At 50.3% G+C, this 22,208-nt stretch overlaps 2 protein-coding genes across 2 annotated transcripts in view; one reads left to right on the top strand and one right to left on the bottom strand.

The window, feature by feature from the left end:
• The window catches only part of LOC146009536 (uncharacterized), a 783,885-nt gene that overhangs the window by 70,547 nt on the left and 691,130 nt on the right, over positions 1 to 22,208 (bottom strand). The window contains 4 exon segments of the mRNA XM_083149979.1: positions 985 to 2,263; positions 3,344 to 3,441; positions 3,542 to 3,614; positions 9,543 to 9,601. Coding sequence (XP_083006105.1) covers positions 985 to 2,263; positions 3,344 to 3,441; positions 3,542 to 3,614; positions 9,543 to 9,601 — 1,509 coding nt within the window.
• Positions 1 to 22,208, top strand: part of LOC146010088 (uncharacterized) — a 340,453-nt gene that overhangs the window by 267,642 nt on the left and 50,603 nt on the right. The window lies entirely within an intron of this gene.

Here is a 22,208-nt window from a genome sequence, read left to right as displayed (position 1 = left end):
GCGCCTGTCCCCCATGATCCCCACCTAGCGTGAAGCCGGTTTCAGAGCACTCCGGAGCCCAGGCAGCTTCTTAATAGAAGCTGTAAGCGCTGCACAGGGAGACCAGACAGCGTCTCCCCCGTGCACAGTGAGCTGACAGGACGCGCTTCTGTCAGCTCCTGCTGCACTCTCAGTGTGAGGATTCAGTGAGAATCCTCAGCACTGCGCCTACCTAGCTAGTGTAAAAGTTAATAAAATAAAAAACTCCTAACTAACTCTAATCCTTCGGCTGCTCCAGCAGCCCTTTAGAATAGCACCCACTCCAGTGGGCACCTAACACGAACTGAGGAGTCTGGGATGCAGAAGAGAGGAGCCTACCCTCCTACATCCCAATGTTGAGCTGTGTCACCAGGACCATTGAAAGATAATTTTTTTTTTTGTGTATGTTGGCTCCTGCAAGCACCAAAAAAACTGAGGTTAGCTGGCCTGGAGGCGGGGTAGAGGAGGGGAGGAGCCTGGTTTGCCAGGGAGGCAAAAGAAGTTTAATCTCTCGGGTGCTGGAATGCAGGATGGCACCCCTGTCCTAGTCACCAGTTACCACTACTCCAGATGGCCACACAGGTAACATATAACACCAGGGAGTCTTTGATTGGGGCAATTGTGGGTTACTGTATGGGAAGGAGACTGGTCAGATCTCTGGCCTGGTAACACACAGTGACATGATGTGAGGGGGAGAGCAGGAGTATAATAGGGGCTGATGGCTCCTGATGTATGAGATACACCGGAGAGTGTGGGGAGGAGACTGGTCAGATCTCTGGGCTGGTAACACACAGTGACATGATGTGAGGGGGAGAGCAGGAGAATAATAGGGGCTGATGGCTCCTGACTCCCCCACTAGGCAGCTGCATTGTCCTCATATATTTGGTATGAGAGATGAGGGTGTAGGATAAGAGAAAGCTGTATTGGCAGAACAATGAAAATATGTAATAAGTGATTATTCCTCACCTGTGCTGATATCTGTAGGGATTTCCTCCTCCTTACACTGCTGGTCACCCCTCATATATGTGTCTTCTGTCTCTGTACTTTCTTCCTTATCGGTCACATAAGACTCTTCTCCTTCTGCCTTAATGTCAGTCACATCAATCTCTTCTGCCTCTGTAGCTTCTACCTTAATATCAGTCACATCCGTCTCTTCTCCTCCCTCTGTATCTTCTACCTTATTATCAGTCACATCCGTCTCTTCTTGTCCCTCTGTATCTTCTGCATTAATATCAGACACATCCGTCTCTTCTCCCTTTGTATCTTCTGCCTTAATATCAGTCACATCCGTCTCTTCTACCTTAATATCAGTCACATCCGTCTCTTCTCCCTCTGTATCTTCTGCCTTAATATCAGTCACATCCATCTCTTCTTCTCTCTCTGTATCTTCTACCTTAATATCAGTCACATCCGTCTCTTCTCCCTCTGTAGCTTCTTCCTTAATATCAGTCACATCCGTCTCCTCTCCCTCTGTAGCTTCTTCCTTAATATCAGTCACATCCGTCTCTTCTCCCTCTGTATCTTCTACCTTAATATCAGTCACATCCGTCTCTTCTCCCTCTGTAGCTTCTTCCTTAATATCAGTCACATCCGTTTCTTCTCCCTCTGTAGCTTCTTCCTTAATATCAGTCACATCCGTCTCTTCTTCTCCTTCTGTATCTTCTACCTTAATATCAGTCACATCCGTCTCTTCTCCCTCTGTATCTTCTACCTTAATATCAGTCACATCCGTCTCTTCTCCCTCTGTAGCTTCTTCCTTAATATCAGTCACATCCGTCTCTTCTCCCTCTGTAGCTTCTTCCTTAATATCAGTCACATCCGTTTCTTCTCCCTCTGTAGCTTCTTCCTTAATATCAGTCACATCCGTCTCTTCTTCTCCTTCTGTAGCTTCTTCCTTATTATCAGTCACATCCATCTCTTCTCCCTCTGTAGCTTCTTCCTTAATATCAGTCACATCCGTTTCTTCTCCCTCTGTAGCTTCTTCCTTAATATCAGTCACATCCGTCTCTTCTTCTCCTTCTGTATCTTCTGCCTTAATATCAGTCACATCCGTCTCTTCTTCTCCTTCTGTATCTTCTTCCTTAATATCAGTCACATCCGTCTCTTCTCCCTCTGTAGCTTCTGCCTTAATATCAGTCACATCCGTCTCTTCTTCTCCCTCTGTAGCTTCTGCCTTAATGTCAGTCACATCCATCTCTTCTTCTCCCTTTATTTCTGCTCCCTTAATATCAGACAAATCTTCACACTGAAAGTAAAAAATACCATTAGTAATGTCGGTACTTGTTTCCTATCTGGGCGCCCACTAAGTTAATTGCGCACCATGCTATTCTCCGTAGAGAAATCGGATCGCATCGCATCGTACACATACACGATATTGAACGATGCGATGCGATGCGATTTCCCATAGGAAACAATGTTAAATGGTTCAATTTAGCCAAATTATCATAGGAACAATAGTAAATGGGCCAAAAACACCCCTGAACATTGAAATGTCCCCCCAAAAGTAGTTGACGCCACCCCGCCATCAACGTGAACCCGAAGCGTGGCGAGCGCAGCGAGCCCGCGAGGGGCGGCGGTACGCGTCCTCCGACCTTTTCATGCCCTACTATCCACGTCGGCGTGGAGTGAGAATAGAATAGTGTGGCGAGCGCAGCGAGCCACCGAGCCCGAAGCGTGGCGAGCGCAGCGAGCCCCGCGAGGGGACGCGGATACCTTCACAGGTAAACGCGTCCCTTCGCGGGCTTCCCAGGTGTCCGCGTCGCCCGCGAGGGGACGCGTATAACTGTGAAGGTATCCGTGTCCGCTCGCCACGCTTCGGGCTCGGTGGCTCGCTGCGCTCGCCACACTATTCTATTCTCACTCCACGCCGACGTGGATAGTAGGGCATGAAAAGGTCGGAGGACGCGTAACGCTGCGCTCGCCACGCTTCGGGTTCACGTTGATGGCGGGGTGGCGTAAACTACTTTTGGGGGGACATTTCAATGTTCAGGGGTGTTTTTGGCCCATTTACTATTGTTCCTATGAGAATTTGGCTAAATTGAGCCATTTCACATTGTTTCCTATGGGAAATCGAATCGGATCGCATCGCATCGCATCGTTCAATATCGTGTGTGTGTATGATGCGATGCGATCCGATTTCATTACGGTGCCGTACGTAGAAAACCTGGGCGCCCAGATAGGAAACAAGTACCGTAATGTCTGATGTCATGGAGATTACACAGTAGAATATCAGTGTATATGAAATACACACACACACACACACATACTGCAATTCATATAGTGACAGTCACTTTGGTATATTGGGGAGAACCTAATTCCCACCTACCCGATCCTCCTGTGGTGTCCTGTGAGTCTCCTCTGTAAATTGCTGGGAGTAAAGAGGACGGGGACATCTCTCTGGGGTATCTCTGTTACTGGGCCCATCTGTAGGAGACACACCGTGACTGAGTACATTGAATACATGTGTGATTAGCAGATGATAAGTGTACAATATAACGTACAATAAAATTAAGTATCTTCTTACCCAGTGATATGAGGGGCCGGTGATTTGCCATCATCACGTCCTTGTACAGATCCTTGTGTTCCTCTATATAATCCTACATGGAGAGATAGACACAGTTACATCCTGACACCTTATAGCAGTGATAGCCAACCCTAGCCCTCGAGAGCTACCAACAGTTCACATTTTCCAGACAACCTAGCTGCTGCACAGCTGCACTCATTAATCACTGACACATTTTAAAAGATACACAGATGGAGCTAATTAGCTCACTTGTGATTCTGTGAGGAGACCTGGAAAACATGCACTGTTGGTAGCTCTCGATGACTAGGGTTGGCTACCCCAGCCTTATAGGAACCTGACACATACAATGATACAGTCATCACCCAGACCACATCCCCCAGTGTTACTGTATAATCAGAGCCGGCCTTAGGCATAGGCAAACTAGGCAATTGCCTAGGGCATTTGGAATGCATAGGGGCATCAGCAGCTTCTGCTGATTAAAATGATATGCAGCATGCCTATATTCTGTGTGTGAGTGAGGCTGTATCTGCATATGAAATAGTGTATTCATGGAAATCACTGTAACATAGCATTTCGTATGCAGGTACAGCCACAGTCGCACACAGAATATAGGCATGCCGCATATCATTTTAATCATTGGAAGTTCCTTGTGCATGCTGGTCATAACAATGCAAATAAGATGAATTTTCAGCAAAAAGGCACACAACGTTAGCAGAACTGGCCAGGAGCTGCAGGGCTTATTGAGTCAAGATGTATGAGGAAACATCTGTATCCAAGTAGAGGCAGAGGTCACAGTGTTAGCGGCCAGTGCGAGTGCTGTCTGCAGGTGGGTTGCTTGTGCAATAGTGTTCGGCATATGTGTAAGGGGCATTATGGGCGAGATTACTAAAGGGAAAATGCGGTAAAACCCCCGTTTTACCGCATTTTCCTATGTACTATTACCCGACCGCCACGTCACCGCAGTGTAGGGTATCGCCACCTTTGGGTGGCGATACCCTATAGAAGCCTATGGGCTTCTTTTCGCCGCCCGACGCCTCCGCCGAAAAACCCGCCGACCCCCCTCTCCCCCTCCCTCTCTTACCTGGTCCAGGTCAGGGCCGGATTTGTGCCTAGGCCCGTGAGGCACCGGCCTCAGGGTGGCACTAATTAAGGGCGGCAGGCAGGCTGACATTCTGTTAAATGGCACAGCGGGTGGGCAGTGGCGAGTGACGAGCGCCGCCGCCGCAAATTATCCTATGTCGGCGGCAGCGCCGCTCATCACCCGCCACTGCCCACCACTCTGCCATGCATTACATCACCGCTTAGTGGCTGGATCCGACGGTCCCCCTGCGCGTCCGAAAATGGCTCATTGCTGCCGGCTCCCGCCCATTGGCTACTCCACACACACAGTCTATTGGCTGCTGTGTATCCCGCAGCTGAGCTGATTGGCGCGCAGATCCTTCCTGCGCTCAGTCAGTCACAGTGTGTGAGCCGGAGAGAGACTGATGGAGACACTGTGCTAATCACTGTACTAATAAGTGCCTTCCTCCGGGTCCTCCGTACAGTGAGCAGTCCAGAGTGCTTAAAAAAATATGAAGGTGGGCTACAGTTAAATTGTTATGAAATATATAAATAACAAAATATATATACATTTATGATTACATTAAAACAGGGTTGCCGACCCTCCCGGAATTACCGGGAGGATCCCGAAAATCTGGTCCTCCTCCCGGCCCCCCGGAAAGGTGGGCAACCCTCCCGGATTCTGGGGGACCCCCACGCCACCCCCCGATTGCGGCGTCTTCCCCATACCTTTGGATTGAAATCCATCAATCCGCGGGTCTCAGAGGAGGGGGCGGAGCTAAAATCACGTCATTTTAGCCCCGCCCCCTCCACGTAGATCTGTGAATTGGGGTTTTTACCATCCTGGGGGCGGGGCTTAATGATGTATAGCTCAAGCCCCGCCCCCCGAACTGCAGCTGGAAGTCTCCTCTCCGACAGAAAAAGTCGACAACCCTGCATTAAAATAGGGGGGGGGCAAAAAATGTTGTGCCTAGGGGCGGCCTGGCCCCTAAATTCGCCCCTGGTCCAGGTCCTCCTGGACCCGGAAGGTAACCCCTTCCTCCCCCTAGTGACGCAGCCGGACGTCCTTCCGGCTGCAGGGGGGAGGAAGAGGCGCCGGGGACAGCTTGCATAGCTGTCCCCGGCGTGAGGGATGCAGAAGGGGGCAGAGAGGTACACCACATTCCAGGTATCGCGGGGGGCCTTCGTCACCGCATCGCGATGCCAGCCGCATATGTTAGTACATATGCGGCGGCATCGCGGCGGGGGGGCCGCGATGGGCGGCGATGTATTTTAATACATCCCGCCCTATGTGTGTCATGTATAAATGCTTTAATAATGTGCGACATGTGTAACAGGCATTATGTGTGTCATGTGTATAAGTGCATTAATAATGTGCAACATATGTGTAATGGGCATTGTGTGTGTCATGTGTATGAAGGGCACTAATAAAGGTTGGCATAATGTGTAAGGGGCATTATGGTTATAAGGACATTAATAATGTGTGTCATGTGTAAGGGGCATTACTGTGTGGTATTAGTGGTACAGAGAGAAAGGGGTAGGGGGTACAAATTACCCAGGCCAAAGTCTGATGGAAGGGCCCAGCACACACTGCTTTGTGCTGGGTTGCAGTGTGGCCATGGAGGTGCTTAAAATACAATATTTCTCAGGATTTTTTTCTAAGGGTATAATGTGAGGAGTAATGTACATAAGGTAAAGTGGTACTACTGTGTGATGTAACGTGAATAAGGGACACCATCGCATGATATAATGTGAACAAAGTTGCACTACTGTGTGGCAAAATTTGAATTGGGGGTACTATTGTGTGACCATGCCCCTTCCCAGCAAGAACACACCCCTGTTTGAGCTGAGCACTGAATGTGTGCACTGTTTCTATTTAAAATATTGCGGGTAGGAGCACCAAAATGATGACTGCTATGATGAGGGTTGATGGTGCTGGGAAGGGGGAGCAGGGTCAGGGCGTAACTAGTGGCGGTGCTAGGGGGCACCAGCTAAAATCTTGCCTAGGGCGTCATTTAGGCTAGGGCCGGCTCTGTGTATAATGCCCCATTCCCAGCAGTCACCTCCCCCGGTGTTACTGTATAATGCCCCATTCCAGGCAGTCTCCTCTGCGGTCTCATCCCCCGGTGTTACTGTATAAAGCCCCATTCCCAGCATTCACCTCTCCGGTCCCATCCCCCGGTGTTACTGTATAATGTCCCATTCCCAGCAGTCACCTCCCCTGGTGTTACTGTATAAAGCCCCATTCACCTCTCCGATTACATCCCCTGATGTTACTGTATAATACCCCATTCCCAGCAGTCACCTCTCCGGACACATCCTCCGGTGTTACTGTATAATGTCCCATTCCCAGCAGTCACCTCTCCGGACACATCCTCCGGTGTTACTGTATAATGTCCCATTCCCAGCAGTCACCTCTCCGAACACATCCTCCGGTGTTACTGTATAATGTCCCATTCCCAGCAGTCACCTCCCCCGGTGTTACTGTATAAAGCCCCATTCACCTCTCCGATTACATCCCCTGATGTTACTGTATAATGTCCCATTCCCAGCAGTCACCTCTCCGGACACATCCCCCGGTGTTACTGTATAATGTCCCATTCCCAGCAGTCACCTCTCCGGTCACATCCCCTGGTGTTACTGTATAATGTCCCATTCCCAGCAGTCACCTCTCCGGTCACATCCCCCGGTGTTACTGTATAACGTCCCATTCCCAGCAGTCACCTCTCCGGTCACATTCCCAGGTGTTACTGTATAATGTCCCATTCCCAGCAGTCACCTCTCCGGTCACATCCCCGGTGTTACTGTATAATGCCCTATTACCAGCATTCACCTCACCGGTCACATCCCCCAGTGTTACTAAATAATGTCCCATTCCCAGCAGTCACCCCTCTGGTTACATCCCTCAGTGTTATTGTAGAATGCCCCACTCCCAGCAGTCACCTCTCCGGTCACATCCCCTGGTGTTACTGTATAATGCCCCATTCCCAGCAGTCACCTCTCCGGTCACATCCCCCGGTGTTACTGTATAACGTCCCATTCCCAGCATTCACCTCTCCGGTCACATCCCCCGGTGTTACTGTATAATGCCCTATTACCAGCATTCACCTCTCCGGTCACATCCCCTGGTGTTACTAAATAATGTCCCATTCCCAGCAGTCACCTCTCTGGTTACATCCCTCAGTGTTATTGTAGAATGCCCCACTCCCAGCAGTCACCTCACTGGTCACATCCCCCGGTGTTACTAAATAATGTCCCATTCCCAGCAGTCACCTCTCTGGTTACATCCCTCAGTGTTATTGTAGAATGCCCCACTCCCAGCAGTCACCTCTCCGGTCACATCCCCTGGTGTTACTGTATAATGCCCCATTCCCAGCAGTCACCTCTCCGGTCACGTCTCCCAGTGTTAATATATAATGTCCCATTTCTAGCAGTCACATCCCCGAGGTTACTGTATAATTCCCCATTCCCAGCAGTTCCCTACACAGGGTGCGATATGAACTAGACCTGATGTAGTACAATAATACCTGACTGCAACTTTGCCATATAATATGGATGACACAGTAGTGCCCATCGCAAGGCAAAATAAGCATGGGGTGAATCGCACCATTTGTGGGATCTTAACCCCTTGTGTGCCGGTATCTCTGTGAGAGATGTTCAAAATGTCCACTAAAAATGCCACCGTCGCTCACATTTGTTATATAAATTCAAATAAAAAAATGTGTAAATAAAGGATATTTCCTATATAAAATACACATTACGATGAATAAAAATATTTGCTTGGTAATTTCCACACCTACTTTGACAAATTCACTTATCACTCAAAGAGTTAAGAGAAATCCACACAGGGCCCCAACAGCAGCCTCTAATGCTTCTGTATATATTATACAGAGGACATTATAGTACAAGTGTTATAGAGAATAAGACCACTACGTCCACTGTAGTGAATGGTCTCTAAAGAAATGTAACACCAAAGGCTGCTTAACTGTATAACAAAAACAATTGAGGCTGCTCCCACTGTTTAACATTTGTAATAGGACACCAGTGGCTGCTCGCCCTGCATAACATGTCTAACAGGACACCAGAGGCTGCTCCCCCTGTATAGCATTTGTAACAGGCCACCACATGTTGCTCCCTCTGTATAAAGAACACAAGATACTAGTCCCCATTTATAACATTTACAACAGGACGCGGCAGGCCACCATAACCCCCCCCCACACACACACACACGTGTAACAGGAGGACGCGGCAGGCCGCTCCCCCCGTGTAACAGGAGGACGCGGCAGGCCGCTCCCCCCGTGTAACAGGAGGACGCGGCAGGCCGCTCCCCCCGTGTAACAAGAGGACGCGGCAGGCCGCTCCCCCGTGTAACAGGAGGACGCCGCAGGCCGCTCCCCCCTGTGTAACAGGAGGACACCGCAGGCCGCTCCCCCCTGTGTAACAGGAGGACACCGCAGGCCGCTCCCCACTGTGTAACAGGAGGAGACCGCAGGCCGCTCCCCCTGTGTAACAGGACACCACAGGCCGCTCCCCCTGTGTAACAGGACACCACAGGCCGCTCTCCTTGTGTAACAGGACACCACTGCCTGCTCTCTCTGTATAACAGGACACCACAGGCCGCTCCTCCTGTATAACAGGACACCACAGGCCGCTCCCCCTGTATAACAGGACACCACAGGCCGCTCCCCCTGTCTAACAGGACACCGCAAGCTGCTTCCCCCTGTGTAACAGGACACCGCAGGCCGCTCCCCCTGTATAACAGGACACCGCAGGCCGCTCCCCCTGTATAATAGGACACCACAGGCGGCTCCCCCTGTATAATAGGACACCACAGGCGGCTCCCCCTGTATAACAGGACACCGCAGGCTGCTCCCCCTGTATAACAGGACACCGCAGGCTGCTCCCCCTGTATAATAACACCAGGGCAGCACAATACCATCACCTGCCGCCAGATACAGCAATGTCTTCTCTCGGTCCCCCCGTAACTTACCACCGTGGCTGCTGGAAGTGAGAGGTCTCAGGTAAGATCAGCAGCGCTGCCCCAGCAGGAAGCCGAGATGCTGCAGCCAATGAACGCGCGGTGATTGATCTTCAGGAAAATGGCCGCCGCTCCCTCACACAGGGGACAATTGTTATGGAGCCTTTCTAGTCATATACACAGCATGGAATCTATCAGCTACCGGTGACCTTACATCACATAACTCTCTCTATGCATTCTCCTAGGGGCAATTACCGCTTCTAGCAGTCCGGCAGTGACGCCCCAGTGCCCTCATACAGCGGCGGCCATTTTGTTGTGGTTTGTACTCAGCTCCCAGACTCCCCCGCGGCTGTAGCTAGGTGTATTTCCTGTGTGGGGCGGACTCGAGATGGGCATAACGGGTCACTTGTGAGAGCTGTGAACCGTCAACCCAGCGCGTGAGAAGATCCGGATCTTTTCGCGAACCGACGGCTCGCTTGGGAAGAAGGGGTGATTTGATAATAACGAAGCATAATTTGTTTTACAATCATTTATTGCCATTTTTTTTTTACTTTTTTTTTTTGAACAGTGAGCTGAACAAATAAGAACATACATGGCTGAGTAAAACACTAATCGATGGCAGGGTGCAAAATCGCCATCGATGGCGTCTGCACCGATGGCCATCCCTAGTCCAGACTCTCGCCACCACCCTCCTTACCGCACATTCGGGCCCATTTATCAAGTAACATTTGCGGCTAAACCCCCGAAAACACCAGTTTTCAGGGGTTAACCGCAAATATTATGTATCACTGAAATGTATTAAAGGGGACCGCAGCAGGAAGCTCCGATCCCTGCTGCGATCCCCCATGGGGGATGCGAAGCTGCCCGATGTATCAACATTGGGCAGCCCGGCATCGCACCCCTGGGCTATCGCCATTCTGTTATGGCGATAGCCCATTGTAGCCTATGGCTACACATCGCAACGGTCAGAGAGGTCGGCGGGGGTCAGTGCATAACCGGGCATGCGCAGACCCCCCGGCTTCCGGGTCATGGCTTCGCAGGGACAGGCTCCTTTCGGAGCCCTGTTCCTGCGTCCCCATAATGATACATCTTGGCGGTATCAGATAATACCGCAATGCGATGCCCGGCGATGTCATCACGCCGGCATCGCAATATAATGATAAATGCGCCCCTTAACCCCTAATACCATCACTGCACACCGGGGTCCACCAGACATCATAAGGCACAGTCACCCCCACAAGGACATCTGCATTAGTTGCGGGACAAGTTTTTTTCTAACTGAGACAGTGCGCACTAAACCTCATAAAACGCCAGCTGGGTCCCCACACAACTACATTGTGGGTTGGTACAATCGCTTGGCCAGCAACACCTGTAACATCTTTTCCTTGGCGATTTTTTTTTTCTATATTTTTTCTATATTCTGGATATATTTGGACTGGCCAAACAATACTGTCTGCACGAACACCCACTGTGTAACCTATATTGATACAGTGCATCTTGTATATGTATTTTTGTTTTTTTTTACTTTTAAGATAAATTTTATACACATGGTTTTTACAAATGTATTATGATCTTGTTTAAATATATCCATTTTTCAATTATTAAGTGTCATTCTTTATTAAGCGTACTCATATAGAATTAGGAGAGCACAAGGTATAAATCCCTTTATTATCTGCATTTAACCAGGAGACTGGACAACTCCTGTACCTGTGCAGCACTATATTCCACTAGTTCACAGGTCTTCAACCTATGGCCCTCCAGATGTTGTGGAACTACATTTCCCAGCATGCCCTGACAGTTTTGGTATGCTCTTGTAGGAAAAAATGTGGCAATGCATGTTGGAACCTGTAGTTTCACAACATCTGGAGGGCCATAGGTTGAAGACCCATGCTTGACTAGTTTGTTGAGCGCAGGCACTTTCCGCCTCTTTCCATAACTGTACCAAGTACAACCCCACCCAAATCTAATTCTCTCTGCACAAGTAACATCTGCCCCACCTGCAGTGCACATGGCTTTGTCCATTTGAGAAGGGATTTGCCTCTGCGAGTGAATCAGAATAAGGGCCTTTGTCTCAGGAGTGTTTTGGTTTATGTGGGCAGGGTTAAGATATAGGGCAACCAAATGTCAAAGAAGTTTTTTGTTCGCTTCTCTTTTTTTCAGGGAGACTTCAGACCAGTCCATAGTGAATAAGTAGGATAAACTTATACAAAGAAAACCGACCGGGTGCAGATATTATAGAAGTCACCTTAAGGGCTGTTTCACACAGTACGGTTCCTGCCGCACGGTGAAATCCCGTACGGTCAGGGAGCCGCGCCGCACTCAGAATTTTATAATGGCAGGGATGGCCACAGCCCGGCAGCCGTCCCTTCCAGTGGGGGGATCCGGCTGCAGCCGTGCGGCCGGGCCGTGGCCGTCCCGTGTGAATGGACACAATAGTGTCCATTCACAACTGCTGAGTGCGGCACGGCTCCCTGGCCGTACGGGATTTCACCGTGCGGCAGGAACCGTACTGTGTGAAACAGCCCTAAGAATGTACCAATTATAATGATTAAGTGGAACTAGTAGTAGGATAGTCTGGGGAATAGTAGGGGGATCAATACCGGTTTGGGGGATATCCATTGGGATAATATGGTATTTTTGGCTGCTGCAGCTAGTTTATTGAGTAGTTTCAAGTTACCAATGGACAGACCTTGCCTTGAGTCAGCAGGGATTATACCCCAGAAGGCCCACGTGTTGGTAATGGTGAATGATAGATGTAGGTCATGGATTATATCACTTTGAAGGTTGGACCATAAGGAACCCACCAGAGGACAGAAGCACAAACAGTGTGTAATGAATGCTGAGGTGTCTGCTTTGCCCATCACAAACCGTGAAATACCGCCCTGTGCAGAATTTTTTGGTTCATCTCTACATATGACATAGATACTAGTTGTTTATTCAGGGTTTGATAGGCTAGGACAGTGGTTCCCAAACTTTTTTGAATCACGGCACCCTAGAGCATCAAAATATTTTCAAGGCACCGCTAGGCCAAATGCTTCTTATCGAGAAATTCAGAAAAAATATATTAAATTAAGTGCATTGAGTTTATATGTCAGTTATATGGTGAGGGACAGGATTCGCTCCTGTTTGTCCACATATATTATGATTGGCAGCCACCAGCACTGGTTTTACCTGGTACATTGACCATAAATAATATGAATTGATCTTGGTCCACCAACCCAAGGCACCCCTGCAAGTGTCCTGAGGCACCCCAGGGTGCCTAGGCACACAGTTTGGGAACCACTGGGCTAGGAGAAGCAATTTCATGGGGATGTCAGGGAATTCTCGCTGCCATTTCGACCGTCCCCTCGTGTCTCCCTCAAAATTCAGTGTCACACGAGTCTGGTCGTAGATGCTTGAGGTGGTGGGTGGAGAGCCCGAGTTGCGTCGTATGGTACTATCAAGGTCAGTGGACATACCTCTATTGCCTAAAGTAGACACTATTGAATTAATATAGCTACAGGCTTGTAAGAAAGGGAACAGGGGAATCTGTAGTGTTGGGAATTTTTCTTGAAGTTGTATTTGCATTAGAAAGGCGAACGATTCTGGTTGTAAGAACTGAAATATGTGGCAAAGGCGTCGTGAGGTGGCGGCAAAAGTTGGGGTTTCCCCATAACGATAGGAATATGGATTTGTATCATAGTAAATGTAATTGAGGTGTAGAATACGCTAAGCGATGCACGTGGAGTTGAGTAAGAAGTTACTTTTGAGTAAGGGTGGAAGAGACTGAGGTGGGGTGTGTAGCAGGGAGACTAAGTTCCAGCCAGGTGTAAAGGCTTGATCTAAATTGCTGTTTGAATAAGTTTGGGTACCACTGATCAAGTGAGTGACTATCCTGTAATTGGCAGCTAATCGTAGTAGTAGTTCGTTTATTTCAGGCCTGGCCAACCTGCGGCCCTCCAGATGTTGTCAAACTACAAATCCCATCATGCCTTGTCACAGTTTTGCTATAAGGGAGTGTTAAAACTGTGGCAAGCATGCTGGGATTTGTAGTTTCACAACATCTGGAGAGCCACAGGTTGGCCTGTCCTGGTTTATTTATAAGGCGCCACAAAGTGTCCGCAGCGCCGTACATAGCAAACAAATTACAAGGTAATGTGTATGTTCGCAGACATGGTAGGTTGAGGCCTCCTATTTCACGTTCCTGTTTGAGTTTAAACAAGGAGATTCTAGAAACAGGTCCTGTTTAACAAATCTTTCGGTGGATTTGTTGGCACAAACTGTTTTGGGGGGCATCCTATTAAGGACATAGTGTACCCATGAGTCACCACTTCTCTTACCCAGGCATCTGACGACATCCCAAGCCATGCATTTGAGAAGGAGAGAAGTCAGCCCCCCACCCTGGGGGGTAGATTTATGACTAGGCGATCAGGGGAATCTGCGCTATCCCCGTGCGTTATAGCAGGGGATAGCGCTTCCCCTGATCTATCACACCCGCCGAGCGTTTACTCTAACGCCGGCGGTGTGAGACAGGAGGCATAGCGCAGGGGCGATATTTTGCACTGCACCCCTGCCTCCTGCCAGATTTATGAACGGTCAGCATCGCTGACCATTCCGCCGCCTGCAGCTGTCGACTTCGCCAGCTGCAGGCGGCGATGCCCTATACCTAACAGCAGGGACAGCGCTGTCCCTGCTGCTGGAGCTGAGCTGCGCTGGGATCTCGCGAGACTAGCGAGATCCCGCGCAGTGAGCCGGCCGGGGGGAAGGAGACGACGCATCAGTATTAACTGATGCGCTGTCTCCAGGAGGGACATCGCCGGAGGGGGGAGTTAGCGCTCCCCCACTCCGGCGGCAAAATCTTAATAGATCTTGTCCGTGTCCCCTCCTGCTTCGCCTCGTTAATGAGGCGAAGCAGGAACTGTTATAGCGGCGCGATAGGTGCCGCTATAATAAATCTACCCCTGGGATCCCCCAGAAGGAGACCCGCCCCGTCAGGCGGCAGACTTGTCGGTTTAAGGAGCAGTCTGTCTGGTTCCCAGGGCTGCCAGGCTTAGGTTTGGCTGACTTAGCCTGACCAGCTTGTCTGCCAAACACTTGTCCATTGTTTTTTCCTGTGAATCGAAAGGGACAAAAGGAACTAATCTTAGGCCGAGTAGAGGTAGAGGCTGACGGAAGGCTGACTGTCTTAGCTGCAGCCAGTGAAGCCACTGTTGGTACTTGTTTCCTAGCACGGCCACCACGATTTCTATCGTGGTGGTCGTGTTGGAAAAAATCGTGTCGGTCGCGTCGGGTGCATACCAAAACGCACACGACGCGACCGACGCGATGTACCCGATTTCTCCATAGGCTTCAATGTTAAATTATTTTAACATTGAAGCCTATGGAGAAATCGGGTCCATCGTGTCCATAGGCTTCAATGTTAAATTTTTTTAATATTGAAACTGAGTCCATTTAACATAGTAAAAAATGGTAAAAGGGCCAATATGGGCCATTTCTCATTGGGTATGGCTCCGTCATGTGTGTAAAAAATAATGGCCCCCCATTGTGTCCGCCACCCCCACGATTGACGCGAACCCGAAGCATAGCGAGCCCGCGAGGGGCGGCTGTGCGCGTCCTCCGACCTTTTCATTCCCCTACTATCCACGTCGGCGTGGAGTTGAGAATAGATTAGTGTGGCGAGCGCAGCGAGCCACCGAGCCCGAAGCGTGGCGAGCGGACGCTGATACCTTCACAGATCCCTGCGTCCCGTCGCGGGCTTCACAGGTATCAGCGTCCCCTCGCGGGACTCGCTGCGCTCGCCACGCTTCGGGCTCGGTGGCTCGCTACGCTCGCCACACTAATCTATTCTCAACTCCACGCCGACGTGGATAGTAGGGGAATGAAAAGGTCGGAGGACGCGCACCACCGCCCCTCGCGGGCTCGCTGCGCTCACCATGCTTCGGGTTCGCGTTAATCGTGGGGGTGGCGGCCACAATGGGGGGCCATTATTTTTTACACACATGACGGGGCCATACCCAATGAGAAATGGCCCTTATTCGGCCTTTTCCCATTTTTTTTATATGTTAAATGGACTCAGTTTCAATGTTAAAATAATTTAACATTGAAGCCTATGGACAAATCGGGTCCATCGCATAGGCTTCAATGTAAAATATTTTAACATTGAAGCCTATGGGGAAATCGTGGGCATCGTGTGCCTTAACTTTAAGGCACACGATGCAACGCGATGCCCACGATTTCCCCTACTGTCTCCCTAGTACACCTGGCTAAGTTGCAGAGACAGAGAAATACACAGTGGCCCTTATTCTGATTGAGTCGGATGGCTGCATGTCCGGCCGATGTTTTGTGTTTGCGCTTGTGCAGAGGTGTTTCTGCGCATTTGCGAACGCCACGCACGTCCGAATATGGCGTGAATTCCGTACAAAAAACGATCGGTCAGAACAATCCGAACAGGGGGTGGAAAGGGGCGTGAAGGGCTGTTTGGGCTCATTACCATATGCGTACGCCCCGCGTTTCATGGGCGGTCACAAAAAAACGCTAGGCGTATGTATGGTAATGCGGCCGTGACACACGTGTGGGGAGCGAGTAGCTGACATAGCCGGATGCCAGCTGCCTGCTCACATCCCTCGGAGAAATGTCCGAGTGGTCTGGAGCACTCGGAGCTGTCTGACCGCCCGGTCCATCATTCGATGGTCGGCGACCATCGGAGGATGGGGGAGGTTCCAATACGCATCCGTCATAGTCAACTAGAATTGACCTAATGCTTCTCGACCAACTTGCTGTAGACCAAATGATCCCATTCCCTATAGCTGGACATGAGCCTCAGACTGTGACTGTATAATGTAGATGGCACTAATAAAATATATATATATGCGGTGGTGGAGGTTGGGGTTTATGGTCAGGTACTTACCAGGGTCAGTCGGAGGGTTAGGGGTTGGCTGCGGTGGTGGAGGTTGGGGTTAGTGGTCAGGTACTTACCAGGGTCAGTCGGAGGGTTAGGGGTTGGCTGCGGTGGTGGAGGTTGGGGTTAGTGGTCAGGTACTTACCAGGGTCAGTCGGAGCGTTAGGGGTTGGCTACGGTGGTGGAGGTTGGGGTTAGTGATAAGGTACTTATCAGGGTCAGTTGGAGGGTTAGGGGTTGGCTGCGGTGGTGGTGGAGGTTCCGGTTAGTGTTTAGGTACTTACTAGGATCAGTCAGAGGGTTAGGGGTTGGCTGCGGTGGTGGAGGTTGGGGTTAGTGGTCAGGTACTTACCAGGGTCAGTCGGAGCGTTAGGGGTTGGCTACGGTGGTGGAGGTTGGGGTTAGTGGTCAGGTACTTACCAGGGTCAGTTGGAGGGTTAGGAGTTGGCTGCGGTGGTGGAGGTTCGGGTTAGTGGTCAGGTACTTACCAGGATCAGTCAGAGGGTTAGGGGTTGGCTGCGGTGGTGGAGGTTGGGGTTAATGGTCAGGTACTTACCAGGGTCAGTCAGAGGGTTAGGGGTTGGCTGCAGTGGTGGAGGTTGGGGTTAGTGGTCAGGTACTTACCAGGGTCAGTCGGAGGGTTAGGGGTCGGCTGCGGTGGTGGAGGTTGGGGTTAGTGATAAGGTACTTACCAGGATCAGTCAGAGGGTTAGGGGTTGGCTGCGGTGGTGGAGGTTCGGGTTAGTGGTCAGGTACTTACCAGGGTCAGTTGGAGGGTTAGGGGTTGGCTGCGGTGGTGGTGGTTGAGGTTAGTGATAAGGTACTTATCAGGGTCAGTTGGAGGGTTAGGGGTTGGCTGCGGTGGTGGTGGAGGTTCCGGTTAGTGTTTAGGTACTTACCAGGATCAGTCAGAGGGTTAGGGGTTGGCTGCGGTGGTGGAGGTTGGGGTTAGTGGTCAGGTACTTACCAGGGTCAGTCGGAGCGTTAGGGGTTGGCTACGGTGGTGGAGGTTGGGGTTAGTGGTCAGGTACTTACCAGGGTCAGTTGGAGGGTTAGGGGTTGGCTGCGGTGGTGGAGGTTCGGGTTAGTGGTCAGGTACTTACCAGGATCAGTCAGAGGGTTAGGGGTTGGCTGCGGTGGTGGAGGTTGGGGTTAATGGTCAGGTACTAACCAGGGTCAGTCAGAGGGTTAGGGGTTGGCTGCGGTGGTGGAGGTTGGGGTTAGTGGTCAGGTACTTACCAGGGTCAGTCGGAGGGTTAGGGGTCGGCTGCGGTGGTGGAGGTTGGGGTTAGTGATAAGGTACTTACCAGGGTCAGTCGGAGGGTTAGGGGTTGGCTGCGGTGGAGGTTGGGGTTAGTGGTCAGGTACTTACCAGGGTCAGTCGGAGGGTTAGGGGTCGGCTGCGGTGGTGGAGGTTGGGGTTAGTGATAAGGTACTTACCAGGATCAGTCAGAGGGTTAGGGGTTGGCTGCGGTGGTGGAGGTTCGGGTTAGTGGTCAGGTACTTACCAGGGTCAGTTGGAGGGTTAGGGGTTGGCTGCGGTGGTGGTGGTTGAGGTTAGTGATAAGGTACTTATCAGGGTCAGTTGGAGGGTTAGGGGTTGGCTGCGGTGGTGGTGGAGGTTCCGGTTAGTGTTTAGGTACTTACCAGGATCAGTCAGAGGGTTAGGGGTTGGCTGCGGTGGTGGAGGTTGGGGTTAGTGGTCAGGTACTTACCAGGGTCAGTCGGAGCGTTAGGGGTTGGCTACGGTGGTGGAGGTTGGGGTTAGTGGTCAGGTACTTACCAGGGTCAGTTGGAGGGTTAGGGGTTGGCTGCGGTGGTGGAGGTTCGGGTTAGTGGTCAGGTACTTACCAGGATCAGTCAGAGGGTTAGGGGTTGGCTGCGGTGGTGGAGGTTGGGGTTAATGGTCAGGTACTAACCAGGGTCAGTCAGAGGGTTAGGGGTTGGCTGCGGTGGTGGAGGTTGGGGTTAGTGGTCAGGTACTTACCAGGGTCAGTCGGAGGGTTAGGGGTCGGCTGCGGTGGTGGAGGTTGGGGTTAGTGATAAGGTACTTACTAGGATCAGTCAGAGGGTTAGGGGTTGGCTGCGGTGGTGGAGGTTGGGGTTAATGGTCAGGTACTTACCAGGGTCAGTTGGAGGGTTAGGGGTTGGCTGCGGTGGTGGAGGTTGGGGTTAATGGTCAGGTACTTACCAGGGTCAGTTGGAGGGTTAGGGGTTGGCTGCGGTGGTGGTGGTTGGGGTTAGTGATAAGGTACTTACCAGGGTCAGTTGGAGGGTTAGGGGTTGGCTGCGGTGGTGGAGGTTGGGGTTAATGGTCAGGTACTTACCAGGGTCAGTTGGAGGGATAGGGGTTGGCTGCGGTGGTGGTGGTTGGGGTTAGTGATAAGGTACTTACCAGGGTCAGTCGGAGGGTTAGGGGTTGGCTGCGGCGGTGGTGGAGTTGGAGGTTGGGGTTAGTGATAAGGGTCAGCCGGAGGGTTAGGGGTTGGCTGCGGTGGTGGTGAAGTTGGAGGTTGGGGTTAGTGATAAGGTACTTACCAGGGTCAGTCGGAGGGTTAGGGGTTGGCTTTGGTGGTGGAGGTTGGGCTTAGTGGTCAGGTACTTACTAAGGTCAGTCGGAGGGTTAGGGGTTGGCTACGGTGGTGGAGGTTGGGGTTAGTGATGATACTTACCAGGGTCAGTTGGATGGTTAGGGGTTGGCTGCGATGGAGTTGGAGGTTGGGGTTAGTGGTCAGGTACTTACCAGGGTCAGTCGGAGGGTTAGGGGTTGGCTGTGGCGGGGGTGGAGGTTGGGGTTAGTTATGATACTTAGCAGGGTCAGTCGGAGGTGGAGTTGGAGGTTGGGGTTAGTGGAGGGTTAGGGGTTGATTGTGGTGGGGGTGGAGGTTGGGGTTAGTGATGATACTTACCAGGGTCAGTTGGATAGTTAGGGGTTGGCTGCGGTGGTGGTGGAGTTGGAGGTTGGGGTTAGTGGTCAGGTACTTACCAGGGTCAGTCGGAGGGTTAGGGGTTGGCTGCGGTGGTGGAGGTTGGGGTAAGTGATGATACTTACCAGGGTCAGTCGGAGGGTTAGGGGTTGGCTGCGGTGGAGGTTGGGGTTAGTGGTCAGGTACTTACCAGGGTCAGTCGAAGGGTTAGGGGTTGGCTGCGGTGGTGGAGGTTGGGGTTAGTGATAAGATACTTACCAGGATCAGTCTGCTGTTCCTGCATAGCAAGAGTTCCATACACAAGTCACACAGTTCTGTATCTCGGGGAGGATGTAATGTAATAAGTCTCTATTTTCATTGTCACCCCCCTGCTGCCTATGTCACACTCTCCCCAGTTATACGCACACTCCCTATGTATTGCTCTAGTACAGCGTTTTTCAACCACTGTGCTGTGGCACACCAGTGTGCCTTGAGATGTTCTCAAGTGTGCCCCCAGATTTAGAGATGTCCACACCAGTTTACAACCACCACCACCACAAGTTTAGCTGTTATTCACTCTTGTGTTCATTTGAGGGCCAATGTATTTTATTTTTGTTACTTGTGAGGACCGGTGTGATTGTTTTTTTTATATGGGGATCAATGAGTTTGTCTTTTTTTCCATTGGGGCCAATGTTATTTTCCCTGTAGGGGTCTGATTGTGTGTCTTGGTGAATTTAATATCTTGTTTGGTGTGCCATGAGTTGAAAAAGGGTGTAAATCACTGGTCACTATGCAGGATCCTATGTGAGCACTTATCTGCACATGGCTGTTAAAGCTGATATTTATATAACCAAAGAACAATAAGTGAAATGCGCAGTTTACGTACTTATTCCGTAACTTGCGTACCCTTTATTCCTAGCTACGTGCGAACAAAACTTAGCGCAGCGTAGCGTACCTTTTCCGTGTATTGTACACGCTGAATCAATAACAGTAATGGGAAATCCCTTCGCAGTACTTAGTCTCTAATCTGCGAATACCTTTTAAGGACATTGTCCGTGATATACGTTTTCGCTAGATGCGAATAATAGACGAGACCATGATATAACAAGTGAGGAGATAGATTCTCCAAAATAGTGTATTTAGTCCCTAGCGGACAAAAGGGGATTACAGAAAGAAGAAAATACAGGATAACACGTGATACAATTATCTAACAATAAATAAGCATACTTTAAAACACTAACACAGGAACAGAAACAGATACAACTATAATCAGCCACATTACACAGAACAGGAATACAAATGTTACCGTCATGGAATAGCGCAGCGCAGTCCGGTCGGAGCTCGCTATATTCAAATAGAACTATAGCCCGGGTCAATGGTGAGGTGATAACAGCAGTGCCAAAGTGACCGAGCCAGCCCAGGGTTCGCTATCTTTATAGGGTCAAAAGGGGGAGGTCAAAGGCCATTCCTATTGGTCCAGTGTTTGAATGTCCAGTCCTCAGTGATTGGGGCAAAGTATTACACCTGGTTTGGATTGGTGCAGGGGGAGTGTACTTTGGTGTCCTTTGTGTGTTGGCATCGTCGTCGGGGGTCGTAAACAGCAACAAGTACCGGTTATAACTGGATTCCTTTGTCTCACACAGTTTAGCAGAAATAGTCCTTGAAATATGGATTTTGTCCGTAATTATCGGACCATATGAGTTGCGAAGTTTTCGCAATGACCGGAGTACTGCGCATGAGAAACGGAACATAACGATACTAAACATTATACAGACAGAAGTATGTAATGCTGATTAAACTATGTGTAGTGCTCTAAACCTTTAATTTAACTATATTTTATTTGGTGTAAGTATGGTATTATGAATTTATGTGTAATAGTATGGCTGCGCTTATGATCCACTTTGTTACACAGACTCGGGTATTTATACTTTATTTGCGCAACTCTGCGAACCAAAATGGCGGCCATACTATCCTAAAATGGCGTGTGTGCAACTCGACTTTAACATGGCGTAAACCATAGGTTCTCAAACTGGCCCTAAGGACCCCAAAGAGGGCATTTGTTCAGGACACCTCAGAGTTAAATATTTCTACCTGTTGATGTTTTAACATGTGTCAGTATGCATTGAGTGCACCTGCTGGGTGACCTGGGATATTTGTCAGTGAGTAATGAGTGCACCCGTGCACCTGCTGGGTGACCTGGGACGTGTCAGTGTGTAATGAGTACACCTGTGCACCTGCTGGGTGACCTGGGATATGTGTCAGTGAGTAATGAGTACACCTGTGCCCCTGCTGTGTGACCTGGAAATGCCAGTGAGTAATGAGTACACCTGTGCACCTGCTGGGTGACCTGGAAATGCCAGTGAGTAATGAGTACACCTGTGCCCCTGCTGTGTGACCTGGAAATGCCAGTGAGTAATGAGTACACCTGTGCACCTGCTGGGTGACCTGGGACATGTCAGTGAGTAATGAGTGCACCTGCTGGGTGACCTGGGACATGTGTCAGTGAGTAATGAGTGCACCTGCTGGGTGACCTGGGACATGTGTCAGTGAGTAATGAGTACGCCTGTGCACCTGCTGGGTGACCTTGGACATGTGTCAGTGAGTAATGAGTACACCTGTGCACCTGCTGTGTGACCTGGGAAATGTGTCAGTGAGTAATGAGTACACCTGTGCACCTGCTGTGTGACCTGGGACATGTGTCAGTGAGTAATGAATGCACCTGCTGTGTGACCTGGGAAATGTCAGTGAGTAATGAGTACACCTGTGCCCCTGCTGTGTGACCTGGGACATGTGTCAGTGAGTAATGAGTACACCTGTGCACCTGCTGTGTGACCTGGGACATGTGTC

Source organism: Crinia signifera, chromosome 6, assembly GCF_055691185.1.
Source record: "Crinia signifera chromosome 6, ASM5569118v1, whole genome shotgun sequence".
Classification (NCBI taxonomy): Eukaryota; Metazoa; Chordata; class Amphibia; order Anura; family Myobatrachidae; genus Crinia; species Crinia signifera.
The sequence above is the reverse complement of the archived record's forward strand: the minus strand, read 5'-3'. Positions and strand labels throughout refer to the sequence as shown.